General features: G+C 42.3%; 1 protein-coding gene and 1 pseudogene across 19 annotated transcripts in view; one reads left to right on the top strand and one right to left on the bottom strand.

Annotated features, from left to right (window-relative positions):
• Window positions 1-22,077, top strand: part of CCDC158 (coiled-coil domain containing 158) — a 115,993-nt gene that overhangs the window by 54,231 nt on the left and 39,685 nt on the right. For 16 of the 19 annotated variants that reach the window (XR_003568470.1, XM_027854575.1, XM_027854566.1 and 13 more), the window contains 7 exons: window positions 1,839-1,958; window positions 3,196-3,393; window positions 6,685-7,167; window positions 8,959-9,148; window positions 10,262-10,414; window positions 12,757-12,869; window positions 16,872-17,030. Coding sequence is in view for 18 of the 19 variants with exons in the window: in XM_027854575.1 (XP_027710376.1) it covers window positions 1,839-1,958; window positions 3,196-3,393; window positions 6,685-7,167; window positions 8,959-9,148; window positions 10,262-10,414; window positions 12,757-12,869; window positions 16,872-17,030 (1,416 nt within the window). In the remaining variant the exon portion in view is untranslated. The remainder of the gene's footprint in view (window positions 1-1,838; window positions 1,959-3,195; window positions 3,394-6,684; window positions 7,168-8,958; window positions 9,149-10,261; window positions 10,415-12,756; window positions 12,870-16,871; window positions 17,031-22,077) is intronic. The other 3 variants (XM_027854581.1, XM_027854580.1, XM_027854582.1) reach the window with 2 other exon arrangements.
• On the bottom strand, window positions 4,046-4,861 carry LOC114037529 (annotated as a pseudogene).

Raw genomic sequence — 22,077 nt, 5'->3', positions numbered from 1 at the left:
TGGAACAGAGGAGGCAGAGAAGGTTGGAAGGGTCACTTGGAACCAGATTGGGGTGGGCCTCAAGTGTCAGGCCAAGGAATGCCCCTTCTTCTCCTCTTCTCCTCCGTGGGGAACCGCTGCAGGCTTGTGGGCAGGGGACGAACAGACGCCTGTGCTTTAGGAAGAATGTCGTGGCAGCGCTATTTTGGCAGATCACTCACCCCAATGGAGCAAGACAGAGCAGACGGATACCCAAAGAAGACCCAGGCTCAACAAACAATTTGTCCTTCTGGCACTCAGTTTTAATGATTTAGTGGATTTGAGAACAGAGAGCTGGGTTCGGGGCTTTGTCCCTTACTATTTGTGTGACCATGGAAAAGTCGTGTTACTTCTCCAGATTTGTAAAATGAGGGGATTGGTCGCTGCCAACTGTCCAATGATAGCTCGATTCCTGTAGTGAGTAGCGAGTGGCAGATCATGAGTGTTGCCATTCAATAATCCCGTCTCATTCAACATCTGGGCATATTTAGCGCAGGTGGTATTGTTTGCTCCTCCACCAGCTTCCTGAAAGAGCTGTAACAGGTGAAGAGGTTTACTGGTAGGATACTTTCCGCTACCACTTGTCAGTAATCAAGACAATGGATGGATTGCTGAAGAGGAGGAGGAGCAGGTCACCCTAGTGGCCCTCTGGTGGCTGCCGATTTTAATTACTCTCCATGCTACGCTAAGCTCTGTTGTTTCTATCCTCCTGAAGGACAAGTACTGTCAGCACCCTCTAACTTTGGCACCCTGCGGCAAAGACTCAACCATTGCCCAGTTACAGCTCAGATTCAACGTGCTAAGGGCTAGCAAGTTTTTAAATCAGAGATTTTTTGGTCCTGAATATGTGGCACAACATAATTGAGTTTAGGTACTTAGAAATAAATTATGTCCCACTCAATTAAATGTCATTTATTCTTTCATTCTAAGTATTCCTGAAGTCATAACCATGAGTGTAGATTTAAACACATTTACTAATAAACATTGATTTTAATGAAGGCAGAATATCCTATGTAGGTGGATAAATCATTAGATATTGATAGAAATATAAGAAGACTCGTAATTCATGATCTTGCTCATTGTTTTTCCAGCTGGGAATATTAATTTGCATTAACATGACACTAACAATCAATTTTGGGCTACTCCTTATCTGTTCATTCAGTTTGTGGATTATCCGTGTGCCTTGTTTCTCTTCCTTTTACCCTTTGACTGCCTACCTTTTCTTTCCCCATTTTTAATATTGCTGCAGAGGCTAGAGAATGGGAAGAAAACTAAATGAATTGATATTTATCAGTCTGAATGAAAAAAAAAACCCAAAACTCAGAGAAAAAAATAGACTGGCAAAAAACTGTGGATTTCGTTTGTCCACGTTATCACCGTCTCCAACACCACAGATAATTAAGATGTGACTATATAATACTTATCAAAAATAATTCCATCATAATTAAACAGAATTAAAGTTGAAAGAGACTTTAAGGGTCCCTTAGTCCAATTTCCTTGTTGGAAAAAGATCTTCATTGATATTCTTAGAATCCAAGGGGATCAGAAATTTACCCTTAGTATTGAACTATTTCACTGGGCAAGAAACAGCTAAACAAAGTTTTTAAATCATCATATGTTTGTTTCTAAGTTTTCTTCTCTTCATATAAATGAAAAATAAAGTTAATAACCATCAATGAGATCAACCAGGTGAACAATGGTTTTGGATATTTTTGTTGTTGTTCAGTCATTTTCACTTGCATCTGACTCTTTGTGACCCCCTTTAATTGTAATTGTAATTCTGATTAATTTAATTTAATCCTCTTGTGCTTACCCTCTAGATCGAAGACCTGGAGAAGCAGTTGGTTCTGGCCAACTCAGAGCTGACTGAGGCCCGCACTGAGCGTGACCAGTTCAGTCAGGAATCTGGAAACCTGGACGACCAACTTCAGAAGCTGCTGGTAGGACTTGTGTGCTTAAGACAGGAACTACAAAAAGAGAGTTGAAGGAATTTTTTTTTCCCAAATGTCAGTGAAATTTCCTACAGAACTATATTTTCCTTTTAAAAATTCCAATTGAAATGTTTAATGTGTTTTGCCCTTTAATTGTTGATGTGAAAACAGACTTTTTCTAGGTAGTGATTCTGATTACATGTAAATAAAATTTCAAATTGTACCTATTTGCTATCCTCACATTTTACAGTTGGCATTGCTTGGGTTTAGGAATAGGAAAGAAAGTCTTTCAAACTGCTAAATAATATATTGGGGCAAAAGCAGTGTTCAATATAAAGTCAGACTGTCCCAAACTGCGAACAAATAGGCCAGCTATGCACTGGATGCTGAATAAAATGTTGGCATAAATATAAAATAAGCAACACTCCCTCGTTGTAAGCTGCGTGGAGGCAGCCGGTCACTCTTAGAGGCTCCAACACACCTCACGGGCAGAGGGTGTGATGGAGGCATAACTGCGATACCCACTCAGACCCAAGGGGGACATGGACAGGAGGTGTGATAAAGCTAGAGCCCATAGAAAGGACCAGACCAATGGCCCTTCTGTGTTTAGAGCCCTGCTGCAGTCCCACTGCCACGCTGTCTTGGGCTAGACAGGCCGGAGAGCTAAGTCAATTGCAAGTCATGTCATCGTCTCCCTGAAGTCATGGTTCTCTTTAAGAACCAAAGACAAACACAGTGACAATCAGCGTGTCTTAGACTAGTGATCCTTCTATACAGTTCTAGGGGAGAGTCTATGTGGAAAATGTCTGTAGTAATTAACAAGTTAAATATGATCTTTGCCTTTTAGTTAGATACAAGATGGCCAGGCTTCCAAAAGGTCTCCTGTGGTTAGAAAGTAGGACTTCGCACTCAAGTTAACATGACCTAAGAATATGATATTGCCACGTCAGCCTTGTTGCTGTATATTAATTCTTTGCCCCTTAAAACAAAACAAAACAAAATAAAACAATGTGCTAGTCTCATTTTGGGAGAACTTTTCTTTAAATTTTCAAACTCTTTTCCAGACAGTTGGTAACAAATCAGATACTCGGGTCATTCTGGCATGACAAATGAGACAATGCAAAGGTTTTTCTGAAACTGATAAAAACTTATGTGGGGTGGTATCGGCTCATCAGAGAGAAATCGAAGTGTAACTTTGTTTAACGAGGTCTGTGAGCTACGAGAAAACCTCCCTCCCTTCTTGTAGGCTGATTTACATAAGAGGGAAAAGGAGCTAAGTCTGGAGAAGGAACAGAACAAGCGGCTTTGGGACAGAGACACTGGCAACAGCATCACCATCGATCACCTGCGCCGAGAGCTGGACGACAGGAACATGGAGGTGCAGCGTCTGGAGACGCTAGTGAAAACCATGAAGACTGAGTGCCAAGGGCAGATGGAGCGCCAGGTGAGGCATCGAGGGCCCGCCCCCTGATTCTCCTTGGAGGGTTTCCTGGAGAAGAGGGGACAGCCCCACTGCTCTTTGGTGTAACTTTGGGGAGCTTCCTGGCAATACTTCTAAATTACAGATTTACGCTAATCATGCATGTCTATGAGACAGTTCTGTATCCTCTGTAAAAACAACTCAGGGCCTTTTCTTTTGTATTTTTTTTTAGGTAAAGTCATTTTTATTAAATATTCAAAAGCAGAATAAATTTTAGGATACTAGAAAAATTTGAACTCTTAAAATACCGTTGTACTCAAATAAGTTACATAAAGAAATGTAAGTTTTATAAAAATATAAAAAGTTCACCTCTATATGCAGAAGGTCCTGTTTTTTGACTGTTCAAATTATTTCATTATTTTGGAGAAAGCAAGATTCTTATCAATTGGTATCATTCAGGCTTTGCAGGTGCTATTTTGTTAAGGACTAGGGTTTCCCCCAGAACTCCAATTTAAACATCAAATGCTTGTTTTTGAGTGCTTCATGCTGGTATTACTACTCGTCAATGCACAGAGTTCCAGAAAAGGAATTTTGACACATTCAAACTATAGCACTGTAAGGTGGTATCTATCTGCTATCAAAAGTTAACAACCTTGGCTACTCATTTTTTTGATTTTTATGGTATAGGAGTCTCCAAAATGTCTTCATAATCTGCACTCATCCCCTCAGTCCAACAATCCACTGTGACCATGTTATCTGAATTCTGATTTTCAGGGCAATCTTTCTTAAAATGTTCCACAAAACCACCAAGTCTACAACCACCACCTTCAGCATAAAGTCCTTTAGGATTATCAGGACAAGATCAGGACAAGGTGTCCTTCTCTCCACAAATGAGGAAACTCTCCCGTAGCTGGTCTACTTTGACTTTGCATTTGGTTATTTCACGTTCAATGGACCCACATCAGTAACCAATCCCAGTGCCCATATGTTGACTCTCGAGAACAGCGGGGCAGTCCATGACCTTGCTTTCAGCACTGGTAAACAGACTTGGGCATGTTTCTTTAAATTTTGTCTTTTCAACTTCCTTCTTTCTTGGCAACTATCTTTTCTGAGAGCTGTTGCTATTTTTTCTCTCATTTCCAGGCTCTCTGCTGCTGTCACCTTCCCATTTTGTCTTAGATATTCCATGATCCCATTTACATCTTGATTGGTGTAAGAGGCTTTCTTTCTGTTTTCTGGTTGGGGTGTGTCATTCTTTTTTTTATCTTTTTGGTGAGGCAGTCGGGATAAGTGACTTTCCCAGGGTCACACAGCTAGTATGTGTCAAGGAGTGTATCATTCTTTAGGGGGCGACCACTGGGATGAAAGTGTTAATCCTTTTGTAGATGCTGGGTTGCTCTCTCTCCATAGAGCCCTTCTTCATCTCTTCCCATGATGTTGCCTTCAAAGCCTTTTTACTATGTGTTGTGTTGGTGCATGCCCATCTGGTCATTTTTTAAACCAAGGTACCCTCCTGTCCAAGATCCCTGTGATGGGTGAACCCCGTAAAAAGACTAAAACCCCTCCTTCCGCCTAATTACCTACAGCCTCCGCCTCCGTGGGCTCCATCAGGGAACCCCTACAACCTGCCCCAGGGGGCAAATCACACAGGCTCACCCCTCTGGCTTTTTATTAATTGGCTGTTATAATTATGGCAATGGGGGCCCGAATGGCCAGTAGATCTTTGCCTTTTGGGGAAGCTTGGGGTTGTGCCCTTTATTGCCAAGGCCACGCTAACACTCACCACCCAACTTGTTCTGAGCTCACACAAACGTCAGGGCCAGATCCTGCACAGGGCCAGGGCTGGACAGAACCTTAGAGGCATCTATTCCAAGCCCCATAAAGCAGGAATCCACCCTGCAACAGTCCAACGAGTGGTGATTGAGCCTTTTCTTAGAGACCTCAGGGAGGCAGCACACTGTACTTTTATAAAGCTCTAAAAGTTAGGAAACGTCCCTGCAGCTTCCCCGATGAGTCTCAGTTCTGTTCTCTGGAGCAAAGCCAAGACGGTCAAATTCCTTTCTTCCTGAGAGCCTTTAAGTTCTTGAAGATAGTACAATGTTCCCTCCTCCTCCCAACCCCATGTCTTCTCTAAGTTAAATATCTCTAGTTCCTTCAGCGAATCCTCCTGGGACCTGGTCATCCTCCCTTGGACATTCTCTAGCTCTTCAGTGTGGCAGCCACTGAGCACAGGAGTCCAGAAATGGTCCTGACCAAGGCAGAGTGCAGCAGGGCTGCAGACCTTCTGGGTCCCCAGACCTAGTGCAATTGAAAAAAACAAACTAATGGCCATATTTGTGCTATTGAACTTGCAGTCTCATGGATCTAATTTTTATTAGCTCTTTTTTTCTCATGAACTTCCATCTAGTCACACCTCCCATATTTGTACTTGTGATGCTGATTTGCTGCATCAGAAGGTGAGATTTCCCTCTATTAAATTCTGTGTTATTAGGTTCGGCCTAGGGTTCTAGCCTATTGAGATCCTATTGTACCTTGACTTTATCATCTACTGTGTTAGCTGTCCTTCTTAAAAGTTTGCTGTCTGCAGATTTGGTAAGCATTCCATCTCTGCTTTTGTCCCAGTCATTGTTAAAAATATTAAACAGCGCAGCTACCTGGGGCATGACCCTGGAGATCTCCTTCCAAGTCGACATGGCGCTGATAAAAAGGGTGCTCCTTGGCTTGGGCCATTCAATCTAACTGTCTTGCCTTGGGGCCCATGCATTTCCGTTTTTTTTCCACAAGACACTAAGTGGAATAGTTTGCCAAACTCCAGATAAACTCTATCTACCCCATTCCTCTGATCTCTGAGACTAGTAGCCCAATAACAAAAGGAAATGGGGCTATAAGACCTGTTCTCGATGGGAGGCCAAGCAGGCTTCTTTTTCTAGAAGTTCACTCCACACTCCTTTAAGAACACATTCTAGAATTCTGCCTGAAGTTCCACTTGGCCTCTACAACTTCTTTAGAGGAAAAGAACCTTCCCGGCCTTCCACCCTGGAACAGCAGCACGTTAGACCCTGATGACTTTGTTAAGCCCTCTCCAGCCCTCTTCCCGACATCTTGTCAGGCTGCCTTTAAATGAGCGTATGCCGGACTTCTCTCTTCTTCCATCGGAGCTAAGTCTTCAGAGTCAGTCGGTTTGAAGGTTTTGTCCCTAGGCAGTTCATTAGTTTACTCACATAGAGTCAGTGATCCATACACCTTTACCATGTTGCCTGCCTCTCCTTGTCATTCTTACAAATCCATGAAGCACTCTTTTCTGTCAACCCTCAGATGGCAGCAATTCAGGGAAAGAATGAAAGCCTAGAGAAAGTGTCTGCCTTGACCGCTCAGTTGGAGTCCACCAAAGAGATGCTCCGCAAAGTCGTGGAAGAGCTGACCGCCAAGAAGATGATTCTGGAAAGCTCTGAGAGGACCGTGTCTGACCTAACGCTGTCTCTGCAAGAGAAAGAGCAAGCCATTGAGGTCACCAACACAGAGATCACTAAGCTGCGTTCGAGGGTTGACTTAAAGTTACAGGAGCTCCAGCACCTAAAAAACGAAGGGGACCACCTCCGGAACGTGCAGTCAGAGTGCGAGGCCCTCAAGCTGCAGATGGTGGAGAAGGACAAGGTGATCGAGATCTTGCGTCAGCAGATCGAGAACGTGACTCAGCTGGTTGGCCAGCATGGGCGTACGGCCGGGGCCATGCAAGTGGAGAAAACTCAGCTCGAGAAAGAGATCAATGACCGGAAGCTGGAATTACAGGAATTCAAGGTACATGACTCCAGGTCTTCAGGGGCTAAGTTTCTGAAAACCTCTTTCTTCTGTCCTATTAAGATGGAACAGTCCAGTTTTGAGTAGCAGAAGCATTAAAGTAAAACAATTGGATTAGCGTAATGCACCAGTGTGAGTGACTGTGTAGACAGGAGGCCTATGAACATAAAAACAATTTTTTTTTGATAACTGTATTTCAACCTAAGTGGTTTCTTTGATAACTCTGTGTATTTTATTTTATGTATTTAAGAATGATTCTGAGAGGTGGTCTCTAGTTTTCACCAGGCTGCCAAAGGGGCCAGGACCCACAAAAATTCCTTTAACTGTAGAGTACTATTAGAAGTTCTCAGGCAGGGTATGGCATGATGAAGTTTCATAAAAATTCAATCTGGTAGTGGGTTGGAGCAGCAGGGAGATAACCTTAGGAGACAGCTATCCCAATCCTGGCGGGAAGTGATTTGGGCCTGAGATGGGGTGATGACAGCAGTGGGCATGGAAGGAAGCAGCCGGGCACAAGCATTCTGGGTTAGGAAGACTAGGATTTGAGAACCAGTTGGATCCAAGGAGTGAGGGAAGGGGAAGACACTGGAAGACAGAGAGGACTCTGAGCTCTTGAGCGTGGGTGACTGGGAAAAAGGACAGTTCCACCCGCAGAAATGGGGAATGAGGAACAGATAGACCCCGAGGGGTTAGTCCAGTTCTGGGCATCTGCAGTTATCCTTTCCACTTCATGGGGGTCAGGGATGTGGTGCCCCCGGGGTCTGGAAAACCTGTGTAAAATCCACAGAGTTAAACCCTTCACCCTCATTTTCCTTTAGGAAATCATGTAAGGAGCTAGCCTTTTCTCGTATGATGCTAGAGTCTACTGGAATGCCTTTTCTATAACAATTCTGCATTTCTGAGTTTCTAAACTTTTCTGTGTTGTCTGCTGGCTTTTCTGTGTTGTTTACGGCTTCCAGAAAACTCCCCCAATTAAATTCCCATTTAATTTCTTACACTGACCTGGGATATATCAAAACCACGATGGGGAAAGTCGCGATGGGGAAGGGATGACTGTATCTATCTTTAGCCTGAGGGAGAACTCCACCGCCTGTCCACAGAGCGGTCTAGCTTGCAGCTCCCAACGTAGGGCTGCAGTTTTCAAATGCATAGAACCATCTTCTAGGGGGGCCAATGAGCAAACGAGGTGCAGGGAATCCGAGCGTCAACGGTGGGATTTGGAACGAGGTTCTCTGACTCCTGAGCCATCGGTCTTCTCACTGTTCCACACCATCTTCTATCTGCTGCTTTTCTACTGAAGTAGCTAGAAGGGGCAAGGCTGCTTCTGAGTTGATTCATATCCCCTGCAGCAGTTTGCTATGGGTTTTTATGTTTTATTTTTATTTATTTATTTTTTGCTAAGGGTTTTTAACAAGGGCTTCCTTTTCTTCTAATTTTATCCATTCTATTAATGCTTTAAATAAGGTTAAATAAGGCAGCTTTGATGGCGCAGTAGATAGGATACTGGCTTGGAGTTAGGAGGAACTGAGTTCAAATGCAGCCTCAGACACTTACTAGCTATGTGACCTTGGGCAAGTCACTTAACTCTGCTTGTCTCAGTTTCCTCATCTGCAAAATGAGCTGGCGAAGGAAATGGCAAGCCATTCTAGTATCCTTGCCAAGAAAACCCCAGATGTGGTGACAAAGAGTCAGACATGACTGAAATGATTCAACAACAAGGTTATTATAAATACAGGGATGCATTATGCATGGGTCTGTTTCTGAATCCTTTGTCTTGATTCTTGCAATTAGATCATAAAAGACAAGAAAGATTCAAAAATCCGGGAGCTTGAAGCTCGGCTAAGTGACTTGGAACTTGAAAAGGTGAAACTGGTGAATGCTGGATCTGAACGGCTCCGTGTAGTGAAGGACATGAAGCAGGAGAGAGACCAGCTCCTTGCTGAGGTGAAAAACAGTCGGAATGAGCTCTGCAGTCTTTCAGGTAAGGCCCCAGAGCCCACCGACCCCCCCGGCCCACCCGGCCCAGCCTCCATCAAAGTCACTCGCCCTAGCTCCCCATGCCTACCCAGGACCCCAGGATCAGGACAGACAAAACGAGTGACGTCCGGGCCGGTCCCAGTGCCATCCCAATGGGGTCATTTCCCCCACTGTGTCGGCCCAAGCTCATGACACGAACCTAGCATGTTCCACACGCATACCTGTCTTGTACTCACCACATTCTGACTTCATTTAGCGGCCTCAGCCAATAAAATTCAGCACTCGATTCATGAGCATGAGGAAAAAACCCTCGTGCCCAACGAGTCCTAACATTTCATTAGGGTTTATTGAATAATGAGGCACCAAGTGTGAGCAAGTCTCTTGGAAATTTCTTGGAAGGAAAGCCCTAGGATCCTTAATTGGGAGGAGAAAAACAGCCCACTCCACCATTAACATAATATAGATATCCCTTGTGTTTCTTAAAAAGTACATGCAAAGGAAGTCATATTTAGGGGAACCTGCAGCTTCAAGCCATCTTCTTCTGATGAGTCCTCCTTATAAAGCCAGGAAACCTATTTTCAGCCGCTAGTCTCACTCCTTAACTTACATGTGTGCTGGAGAGATCCAGATTTTCATCCATTCACTCCTTTTCACTCCATCTTCCACTTGTCCCTCATTTGACACCTCCTAATGAGGCCCAGACTTCCCTTCTTATCGCTCATGGAGCGATTTTTGCCAATCAGTGTCTTACCAGACAGGCTAAATTTTAGTTTATTAGGTTTTTTTTTTTCTTGCCTTCTGGTGATCCCTACCTGAAGAGAGGACCTCCAGAAGTACATTGTGTCTGAGAGCGTGGAATTAATAGCTTCATTGAGTTTGCCGAAAGTGATGTAACTTTATGTGCCAAAATCAAGTTCAGTCAACTTTAATAACCTGAGACTTGTTTGCAGTCTTTTGTTCCTAGTTGTTAGTTACAAAAAATAATTTCCTTTAATCCTCTAATCTGCAAGCAAGTACATATGACAGGTCTTCTTTCATTAGCTGTGATAAAGCTACTAGGCTCATGACAGTGGGGCAGAATAGGTCGTCTTCCGTTAATTGGTATTATATTGTGCAGAGGACTACGAAGTTTTAAAAAGAAATTATCGGAACAAAAGTGAAGAGATGGAATGCACCACAAACAAGCTGAAAATGCAATTGAAATCTGCACAGGTCGAGCTGGAGCAAACGAGAAACACTTTAAAGACAATGGAAGGATCTGATGGCCACGGTATGCTACAGACAGCGGGTTCTCTTCTTTCTTCTCTTCTGTGTCCGATTCCGCCGGTCTAGATTTGCAGATAAGAAACACCTCCCCTGCCCGCCATTGCTTCCAGGCACTCAGACACGTAGGAATTGGTGAGGCCTAGTGAGGGGGCCCACGGGTCAAGAGTAGGGGTCCTTACAGGGCGGGGCTTCCCTTCCTGCCGAGCAGGGAGCAGTCGCTCCTAAAAGGTGCACACCTTCCTTCCCGTGGCTTTGTGCAGACAAAACAAAACCTGCACCCGGAGCGCTGGGCCCAGAGTCTGGAGGCGCGAGTCTGAATGTGGCAGTGCTCATGGCTGCTAGAACCTTGGGCATGTCTGAGCCTCAACTTCCTCATCTGTAACCCACCTGATAGGTTATAGAGTTGTTCCAAGGGTCAAATGAAATGAGATTTAAAGGGCTTTGTAATCCTGGAGGTTACCATACAAATGTCAGCTGTAGCTATTGTTATCACGACCACGTTAGTCACTTCTGGCTACCTCTGATGTCCCGAAATCCCACTTCTTTATATAGAGAAGAACTAGACAGGAATATAACATGTTCCAAAGAATGTACAGTACCGCTGCGAGCTCCATGCAAGTCGAGGAGCTGGGGCCACCAGTGGTAGAGCCCAAGTCCTAGAAGTAGAGCTGCTGGCCAAACCCGTAAGTCGTGTCTTTATTTATTAAGTGCTAGGCACGGGGGATAGAAGTATAAAGAATGGAAACCCAGAGAAGCAAGGCCTACCTATTCCTCACGCCAATGCAGCCCTGTCTGTCCACGTTAATGGACTGACCTGGAGAGTTATCTCTTGGTCTGCATAACCACGTCATGGTGGGCAAATTATACCTGGCTAAATCACGTATAAGTTTTCTGTTTCTCACTAATTTCTGGTAACTATATAAATCAGGAGGTCATTAATAAAATTCCCATTGAAAGCCATGTGCCATCCACATGCCATCTGTTGAACAGAACCAAACAGCCCATAGGTATCACGTTGAAGGCTTTGACTAGCTGACTGAGGTATTCCACATTTATGGAATGCCTTTTTTTTTTTTAAATCAAGCAAATGGTATTTAAAGAACCACAAGCCAGGACCTTTCTTTTGTTTTTAAAGGATCATATATTTTCCTTGTTTGTTTCTTAGCTCTCAGTTTCTTGCACCTAAGTCTTCTTCTAAGCAAAAAGTGCTATTTTAAAGGCCTTTTCTTTGGTTAATGTAACGGTTCGGCTACTTGCTATGTATAATGATGCTTCCAAAACTAAGCTGTCTAAGTGATCTTTTCAATTAGGTATTGGAAAGGTCCTGCCCTATCCACATCTTTGAGGCCCGAGGGTATGAGAAGGTTCAGCCCCATTCTGGTGAATGGCCAGGCCCACTCTTCATTTTACCCTGTAATAGTCACACACAAGCTCCCACCAGTGACTGATCTTCATTATACTCTCGTGTACTCGCTACAGGGAGTTCCAATCATGTTGTTACGAAACCAGGAGAGTGAAAATTGGATGGTTTATGATGTCACCAGAACCCTACGGCATATGCACAACATTGTCATAGATTTCTTATGTTAGTAGTGTCACTCTGATCCAGGAAAATCATTTTGATGAACAATCATAAGTTATCCCTTTTATCTAAGTTCCTTTATGTATATGTGTATGTCCATAACTGGGTCTGATTATTGTTCTTAGTCCAGCTTTATAAAGAAAACAGACATAGAAAAGTTTATATCATTGTACAGTTTACAAGATAGCTATGTTCCACTGGACCAAAGAAATTCTTTATATTTTTTTTTTTTTTGGTAAAAGCAAAGAATGGTTATTGGATTTCCGCTATCCATAGCCATTGGGAAACCATGCCTTCCTAGAGGCAGCTATGTGGTGCTGGACCAGAAGTCCGGAAGATGTGAATTCAAATCCAGCCTCAGACACTTACTAGCTTACTGTGAACATGGGCAAATCATTTAACCTCTCCTTGCCTCAGTTTCCTCATCTGTAAAATGGGGAGAATAATAGCACCTACCTCCTGGGTTTGTTACAAATGAGATAATATTTGTAAAGCACTTAGTACGTGGCACATAGTAGGTGCTTAATAAATGCTTATTCCCTTCCTTTTTTTCTTCCTGCCACCCCTCCACCCACAGCCATGGGGACCCCATTGACTTATAACCCCAAGGCACCCCAGAATCCATACCCTTGTGGACTTTACACTGTCTCTTTACTTTATAAGTTTAGTTTAGTTTGCAATTTAGAGTAGCTCTAAAGAAAACATATAGTTGCCTAACTAGCATGTTCATAAATAAGTGAGCAATTGGCACTTCCTTTTTACAGCCATGAAAGTTGCAATGGGAATGCAGAAGCAAATCACTGCCAAAAGAGGACAAATAGATGCCCTGCAGAGCAAGATTCAGTTCTTGGAGGAAGCAATGACAAATGCATCAAAGGTGAAGCAGGACCTTGACGTAGAAATAGTCAGATTCACCCTAAGAATTCTAGAAATGAAAACTTGTATTTGGAACCACATTATTATAAATATTTCCTGATCTCAATTCAGAAAAAAAGCACAATTTGTAATGATGAAGCATCTGTTTTATTAGGGACAAAAGCAGGAAGAGCTATCCTGCATTTAGAGAGTTGAATGTTCTCCTAAGTACCTACAAATTTTGGTATGTTGTCTCATTGTTATCATTACCTTTGATGAAATTATTGATGGTTTCTATGATTTGTTCTTTGACCCACCCATTCCTTAGGATTAGATTATTTAGTTTACAATTAATTTTTAATTTATGTTTCTAAGGCCCTTTATTGAATGCAATTTTTGTTGTGTTATGATCTGAAAAGGGCACATTTAATATTTCTGTTTTCCTGTACTTGTTTGTGAGATTTTTATGCCCTAACACACGATCAATTTTTGTGAAGGTGCCATGTGTAGCTGAGAAAAAAGTATATTCCTTTCTATTCTCATTCAGTTTGCTCCAGAAGTCTATCATATCTAACTTTTTTCTAAAATTCTATTCATCTCCTTAATTTCTTATTTATTTTATGGTTAGATTTATTGGAGAGGGATAAATCAAGGTCCCCCGCTGTAATTCATTTAACACTGCAGTCTGTTTTGCTTCTGACCATCACCTCCCTTAATCTTCTCATTTGGGAATATAAACAGCTTAACCTTATTTAATTCCTTGTAATTTCTTACTTCTCTTGAGTCTTGTTTTAAATGTCAGATTTTCTATTCAGCTCTGGTGTTTTCATCAGGAATGCTTGATAGTCCTCTATTTCATTAAAGGTCCATCCCCTCCCCCCTGTCCCCCCCCTTTCCCCCTTTCCCTACCCCAAAGTATTATACTCAGCTTTTGTTGGTAGGTTATTCTTGGTTGTAATACTAGCTCCCTTGCCTTTCAAAATATCATATTCCAAGCCCTCCATTCCTTTAACGTGGAAGATACTAAATCTTGTATGATCCTGACTGCGGCTTCATGATATTTGAATGGTTTCTTTCTGGCTACCTGAAGTATCCTCTCCTTGACCTGGGAGCTCTGGAATTTGGCTATAATATTCCTGGGAATTTTCATTTTGGGATCTCTTTCAGGAGGTGATCAGTGGCTTATTTCAATTTCTGTTTTACCCTTTGGTCCTAAGATGTCAGGGCAGTTTTCCTTGATAATTTCTTGAAAGATGATGTCTAGGCTCTCTCTCTCTCTCTCTCTCTCTCTCTCTTTTGGATCATGGCTTTTAGATAGTTCAATAATTCTTAAATGATTTCTTCTTGAACTATTTTTCAGATTAGTTGTTTTTCTGATGAGATATTTCCCATTTTCTTCCATTTTTTCCATTCTCTTGACTTTGTTTTTATTGATTCCTAATGTATTCTGGGGTCATTAAGCTTCCACTTGGCCAATTCTAATTTTTAAGGAATTACTTTTTTCAGTGAGCTTTCGTTCCTAGGAAGAAGAGGCGTGGTGCTATTTCATTTCATCAGAGTATTAGAAAATGTTGACATGTTATAGGTGGTGCTTTTAGGAACTGAGTCTAACCTAATTCAATTCAACTCAGTTCAGCAATTTTTATTAAACACCTACTCTATGTAAGGCACAGTGTTATGTCTTGGGAATTGAAAGACAAAAATGAAACAGTCCCTTCCCTCACAAAGCATACATTTTACTAAGGATCCCTCCAGGGACATCAATGAAGAAATACAAAGAATATATAATGTGACTGATGGCTTCTGACTACAAGATAATTGGGGGGGCAGGGTAAAGCACTAAAATCTAGGGAGATCAGCAAAGGCCTGATCAATGAGAATAAGCAGGAGGGGGGAATAAACATTGAGAGAGCACCTACTATGTACTAGGCATTTTACGATTGCCTCATTTGATCCTCACAACAACCCTGGGAGGTAGGTGCTGTTATTATCCTCATCGTACAGTTGAGGAAACAGAAGCAAACAAGAGTTAAGTGACTTGCCCAGGGTCACACAACTGTTAAGCGTATGAGGTTGAATTTAAACTCAGGTCTTCCCGACTCCAGGCCTAGCTCTCCATCCACTGTACCGCCAGGTCAATCACCAAGCCCCCCCCTTTTTTTTTGGTGAGTCAGTCAGGATTAAGTGACTTGTCCAGGGTCACACAGCTAGTAAGTGTCAAGTGCCTGAGGCCAGATTTGCACACAGGTCCTCCTGCTCTCTCCACACCAAGCATTTTTTAAGCTGTTGCGTAGCAGGCTCAGGGCAGCCGTGCAGAGGGAGGGGGACAAAGGCCAGAGTGAAGGGCATTACACTCTAATGGGGACCCAACAAGTCCTCTGGGCTCAAATATAAACTCCCCTATTTAGCTTTTTGGCCCTTCACAAGCGGGCCCCACACCAGCCCTCCTTATCCTGTCTGACCCCCTCTTTCACATGTTACAATCTAGCCACTGGCTTTTCCTCCTCCATCTCCATCTCTGTGCCTCCTCGCCAGCTGTCTCCCTCCCTCCTCCCCGGGGCCTCCTAGAGTCGCTGTCTTCCTTTCAGGTGCAGCTCAGACCCCTGTCTTCTGCACTCAGGGAGCCTTTCCTGGTCCCTACACCTGCTAGGGCCTGCACCTCCCTCCCACACTCCCTGGTATTTGACTGCTTTGGATTTACTTGGAATAATTCCGTATGAGCTTCTGTATGGACGCGTTAGTGCCTGCATTGCCACAGGGCCTGGCATGCTGTAGGAACTTAAGAAACGCTTATTGACTAATTAATGACAGACTACTTAAGGGTCTGAACTCCAAGGGTGAGCCTCTCTTTTCCAAGAGGCAGCGCTGGGGAGGAATAGCATTCCAGACTTGGGGAAACACCACGTGCAAGTGTTTGGACAGGAAATGGCAAGTGGGGAGGGCAGCATGGCTGGGGTGTGAGCTTATGAGGTGGACACAACCCCTCGTTCTGAGAAGATCAGTGAGGCCAGATGTGTCAAGCAGAGGAGTTTGGTTTTACTGGAGGAATGGAAAAGCCGCTGAAGCTTCCTAGGCCGCAAAGGATGTGTTGGGAGCAGAGCATTAGGGCCGTCCCATGTCAGCTGTGAGGAGGATGGATGGAGAGGTTCGGAGAAGGCTGGAAGCAGGGAGACCAGCTGGGACGCCTTTGTCCCAGCTCCTGACCCAGGTGGGGGTCCATGAGGGCAGAGAATGGCATGCATGCAAAAGATAACGGATTTAGGAATAAACACCAACAACCCTGGTGACTATCAATAACTTTGCTATGACAAAAACTCGACAATGTCATCTGCGTGTCCTTTAGATCTGCACCCTGCCGACGTGCGATAAGGAGGATGAGAAGTTGAAAAAAACAGTACAAGCAGATAGGGGGCGGAAGTGGGAGACACGAGGGAACGGGAGGAGAAACAATAAAAACAAGACATTAAAATCATATTAGAAACCACATGGAAGTGTTTGCTTTACAAAGTGTTAACATTTTCTTGTATTACCTTAAACTAAAGCTTTAAATGTTTATAAAATGTGCTATATAAAAGTGAGGTGATAATATGCCTTCAGTTGAGTTTTGTATAATCTTGAAAATTGGCAACTGGCAAAAGATGTCAAACGGCCTTATCTTCTGTAGTAATGATTGAATTTCAGCAGAATTTGGTATGATGGATGTCTGCAGTTCTGAGAGGCATAAGCTCTTTTTCCAAGTATATACATAGTTATGGAATAACTCTTCTATGGAAATTCACCAAACATTATATTTACTAAGCCTAGGAGAAACAGTCATAGGGCTAGCTAGCAGTGAAGAAGATAAGAATGAATCCATAGTAACATGGTCTACTTTCTCTCAGTCTCACTAATAAATAAGTAATTGAATAGTATAAAAATAATTTAATATTAAAGTTAGGTTTCATTTAATCAATAGCTTACATTTCTATCATCTAGTAATAGCAGTCAGATTATCCCAGAGATACCTTCTTCTCTATAATCATAGGAGAAGCGTTTCTTAAAAGAAGAGAAAAATAAACTAAGTCAAGAATTGAACGTTGTTGCAACAGAAAAAAACAAAATGGCAGGGGAGCTGGAGATCCTGAGATCCCAAGAGCGGCGCTTGAAAGAAAAAGTTGCTAACATGGAAATTGCTCTTGATAAGGTAATTGTTATTTGAACTGATCGTTTAATTTTTTTTTAAAAAGATTTTTATTCTGCACACAAACACCCCCAGAATGAACATTTCCACATGTATAGAGGACACAAAAAGGATTGTCAATGAAATCATGATTCTTAATGTCATAATGCTTGTTTTCTTTTAAAAATTTACTAAGTTCAACATGTTCTTTTCAAAACTGTCCAACTGTTTGTATTTCCCTCCAAATGTCCTTCTTTTTTCTTCTGTGTATTTTGAAAAATATTTCAGTGGCTTTCTTTTTGCTAAACCCCTCTCCCTTAAAACCCCACCCCCAATTAAAAAATAAAAACAACTTGTAACAAAGAAGTATAGTTAAGCAAAACAAATTCATATTGTGACCGTGTCCAAAAACATCTGTCTCTGCATCTTGTGTCCGTCACTTCTCTATCAGAAAGTGCATAACATGTTTCATCATAGGTCTTCTGGAGATGCAGTTATTCATTGCATTGATCAATGTTGTTAAGTCTTTCATTGTTGTTATTGTAGTGTAAATTGTTCTGGTTCTATTTACTTCCCAAGATTTTCTGAATTTATCCTTTTTATCATTTCTCATGGTGCAATAAATATTCCATTACATTTATGTACCACAGTTTGTTCAGCTGCTATCCAATTGATGGATACCTCTACAGTTTCTAATTCTTTTTTTATTCCCTTCAGGATCAGGAAATTCTATTTGTTTAATATTTCCTTCCAGGTATGGTTTTCTCTCTAAACTCCATTTCCCTATCCTCCTCAGTTTGCCTATGGAGTTTGATGTATTTCTACATCAGACATTTTGTGTGTGTGTGTGTGTGTGTGTGTGTGTGTGTGTGTGTGCTCAATCCTTTATCCATTTCAGTGAGATTCATATGATGCCTGTTTCCCCCATCTCTTCCTCCATGTTTGTAAAGTCTTCTCACTCACCCCAATTATGCAAAATGTCAAGTTCTGCCTTTTTCTTTCTCTTTTATATATTAATGTATTCCTTTTACCTTCTCTTGCTTTTATCCTCTTGAAACCCTCAGAATGAATCCATTCTTAGGTTTTGTGTTTTTTTCTAATTTAACTCCTTCACCAACCTATAAATACCTGAAGGTTCTAAAGGGACACTTGTTTCTTCACCCTATTAGAATGGTAGAATGGTAGCCTTTCATCATCATAGTGCTTCCCATTGTTCATACATATTTGTCTTCCTAGGTGTCTCTGGAGTCTTGTATTTACATGTCAAAATTTCTACTTGGCTGAGTTTTCATCAGAAATACTTGAAATTCCTCTATTCCATTAAAGGTTCATTTCAGTTTTTGCAGAGCAAGTTATTCTTAGTTTAAGCTTATATTTTTGCCTTTTAGAATATTGTACTCCAAGCTGTCCTCTCATTCAGAGTAGAAGCTGCCAGGTCTTGTGTGATCCTGATCAGCTCCTAGGAACTTGAACTGATTCTTTCTGGGTGTTTGCAACATTTTGTACTTCATGTAGGCGCTCTGGATTTGGGTTATGGCATTCCTGGAGCTTTTCTTCTCGGGGTTTGGGTTTCTTTCAGAAAGTGATGAATGGATTTTTTTTTAATCTTCACTTTGTCCTTTGGTTCTAACAAATCTGGGTGATTTTCATTCAAGATTTATTTAAATGTAATGTGGAGGTTTTTAAAAAATCATGGTTTTCATAGTTTTCAGTGATTCTTAAATTATCCCTCCTTAGCCTGTTTTCCAGGTCAGTTTGTTTTTAATATCTTCTATTTTACATTTTCTTGTATTTTTTCACTCTCCATTTTGTTCCCATATTCTTCAGAGTATTGTGCCAAGGCTGGACTTTGCCCTCTTCTCCACTTATGGGTGGAGTAGTTGGCCCTTCTTGATCACTTGGATTCCTGTGCTGATCTTCACCTCCTTTGGTTAGGGCACCTGGTTCTTTGAATTTCAGTGCCCTGGGTGCTTTAAGGCTCTCTGTGATGTATCACGACACAGTACGGGGGACCTCAGATCCCTGGGCAGGTTCTGCCCTGCCTGCAGTGGCTGCTACTGCCCCCGGTGGCCTCCAGGTTCTCCACAGGGCGATTCTGACCCCTCGAGGTTTTCTTTGTGAGTAGGGGAGGGCCTCTTGACACAGAGCCTGATGAGTTACCCACGTGTTTGGCTTTTCTCTGGTCATGCTGGGAGGCTGCTGATTTGTCTAGCTGTGCTCATGCTGGCTCATGTCAGAGTTTGCCATTGAACGTCTTGATCATTATTTATCCTGGTATAATTTTTCAGTTTTTGCTAGAGTGGATGTGGGGGAACAGGTTTGTTTGCCACCTTTCAGGAAGCCATCTTGACTAGAAGTGCCCATCAGTTCATTTTCTGTTCAAAATATTTCTCTGTATAATTTACAGAAACATAGAATTTCGGAGTTGGGAGGTGCCCTCGGTGGCCATCCACGCTGACCTATCCCTAAACAAAAGCCCCCTCTGTAACACAGATGACAAACGATCGTCAAACCTCGAGTGGAAACCTTTCAGTGTGAGAAGTGAATTATAGTCCTGCCCCCCCCCACCCTTTTTTGGACACTCATTTTTAGGAAGTTTCCCCTGCCCTGAAGCCTCACTTTATTTCTTTTCACCTTCTACCTTTTGATCCCAGCTCTGGGCTTTGGGGCTCAGCAGAACAAAGATAATCCCTCTCCCACCACAGCTGGAAGACAGCTCCTATGCCTTCCGTGCTCCCGCAGCAGGCCCTCCTGTGGAATAAATTGAAGGCCCCTATCCATCCTGCTCTCCTCCTCTTGACGTTGTCTGGATTATCAATGTCTTTCCGAAAATGTCATGGTCGTAACTGACCACAAGACGTCATTGTCATCTGCACCAGGGTGGTTACAGAGGACTACATGACTCCTTATGACTGGAAGCTCTGCCCCATCTCAGTGCAGCCCAAGGTCCCATCACCATACACTGCCGGCTCATGTTCAGCTTGCCTCCTGCTAAAACCCCAAGAACTTTTTCATACAAACGTCAGGCCTCTTTCATTTAAATGCATCCATTTAGACAATTTAAAAACAAGTCCTTAAAAAAAACACAAACCCTACCATCCATAATTGCATTTTTTGCCAGATTTGTTAGGGGTACCACTGTCTTGAGAAGCGTCTTTAAGGATGCAGGTGATTTTCAGCTCTCTCATTCAGCGGGATGGGTTCTCCTAGAAGTGGATAGGGGGATGCTTACCAGGCCGAACCCAAGTGTTTTAACAGACATTTAAGCAGCCTTTACAAATGGAGAATATTATTCTTAACAATAGTCCTAAATAACTATAGGTCACATTTATATAGTTGGTTAAAGTTTGCAAGGCAACTTACCTTCATTTATCTTGTTTGTTCTTTATAATAGCTCTATAAGACAGGTACTATTCCCATTTTACAGATCAAGACATTGAGTCTCGTAGAAACAAAGTGACATCCATTTTCACATAACTTCTAGGTGTCTGAGTTGGGATTTGAATGCTGTTCCCTCCTGTCTCCGAGTCTTGGAAAGTAGTCCAAGTATCCTTTCCATGGCACCATGCTCTTATGCATGCCCCAGTGGAATTGTGTTAACCCTCCTAGGGCCAGTTGGGATTACCTTGTCCAACGCCATGCAAGCCAGGTGCTGCTCCATACACCAGGAAGGCCCAGGGAAAATGTCAGAAGACCTGTGTGTCTTGGATACGGGTCTTCAGTCTAGTTAGGTCATTATCTTTGTTCTTTCCAGAGACTGCTCCTCTGCATTCTGGGAAGGTTGAGGGTAGCACTCTGCTTTCTGCACTCCACGCTTGATGCCCACCAAATCCGAGGGTTAGGAAGGGTTCCCCCAGGCCACCCCCGTGCTCCCTCTCCCCCTTCCAAAGGACAAGCCAGCTATAGTTGCAGGCAGTTTATTACTATTAGCTTAATAACAAGAAATTCCCCCTTCCATCTAGTTAATCACTCTTGCGGCCCACTATTTCCACGACCATTATTCTAACTGGAACTAAGTCAAGGAAGGATGAGTTTTTCTGCCTGACATTCCAAACAGCTAAAAGGTCATCAGTTGGTAATTATATATCAGTTGGTAATTATAATAGTGCCAAAGATAGCTAAGTAGGCAGGTTCCTAACCATACAAACAAGTGTAATTTTTCTTGTTTTTACATTTTTTTTCCGAAGGAGAAAAATGTATTGCCTCTCTAGACCTAATAACTTAAAAAAATCTATAAAGTAACAAAAGTATCAGCCTTTCCAAAATTAGTTCAGGCTACTAAGGTCACATGCTACTCATTATATTAATAATAAGGATGTACTAGAAAAGGAATATGACTAAATGGAACCTTAGTAAATTGAATTAATTTGCCTAAATTAATCTATTTAATTTGCCTATTAATTTGCATAAACATTTGTTATCAAAGAATACTTAGCACTGGATAAAAGAGATTCCATGAAGTAAAACTAGCATAATAAAGGAAGTAATGTCACAAGAGTTAGGTCCCTTTGAAGGTTAAATGTAGCCAAAGAGACATATTGTTTCACTAACGCCATTTAGTGTCACTAGGCCATTAAAGTGGAAAAACAGCATTGGTTCCTTGTGTCTGTGGGTACCCAAGGTACCTTGATGTTCCCTATTCTATCCAATCCAAATCGATGCAATTCTAACCATGCATTATTATTCCTTCTAAGAAGAGTGACTTCCTGGTCATTCTTCATCTTTCACCGTGTGTGTTTCTGTTGTTCTCTTTGTGACCCCATTTGGGGTTTTCTTGGCAAAGACACTGGAGTGGTTTTCCATTTCCTTCTCCAGCTCATTTTACAGATGAGGAAACTGAAGCAAACAGGATTAAGTGACTTGGCCAGGGTCACACAGCTGGTAAATGTCTGAGGTTGGATTTGAACTCAGGTCTTCCTGACTCCAGGCCCAGTGCTCTATCCACTGTGTCACCTAGCTGCGCATGTGTATTAGTCTAACTCTAACTCCCATGTCTTAATCAAGACCTCTCAGATGATAGAGAGACTCTGGAAAATTAATTGGCTCACTGTCCAGGTTAAGTCTAGTTAAA

This window comes from Vombatus ursinus, unplaced genomic scaffold, assembly GCF_900497805.2.
Source record: "Vombatus ursinus unplaced genomic scaffold, bare-nosed wombat genome assembly UNPS02010461.1, whole genome shotgun sequence".
NCBI lineage: Eukaryota > Metazoa > Chordata > Mammalia > Diprotodontia > Vombatidae > Vombatus > Vombatus ursinus.
This window is presented reverse-complemented; position numbering and strand designations above follow the sequence as displayed.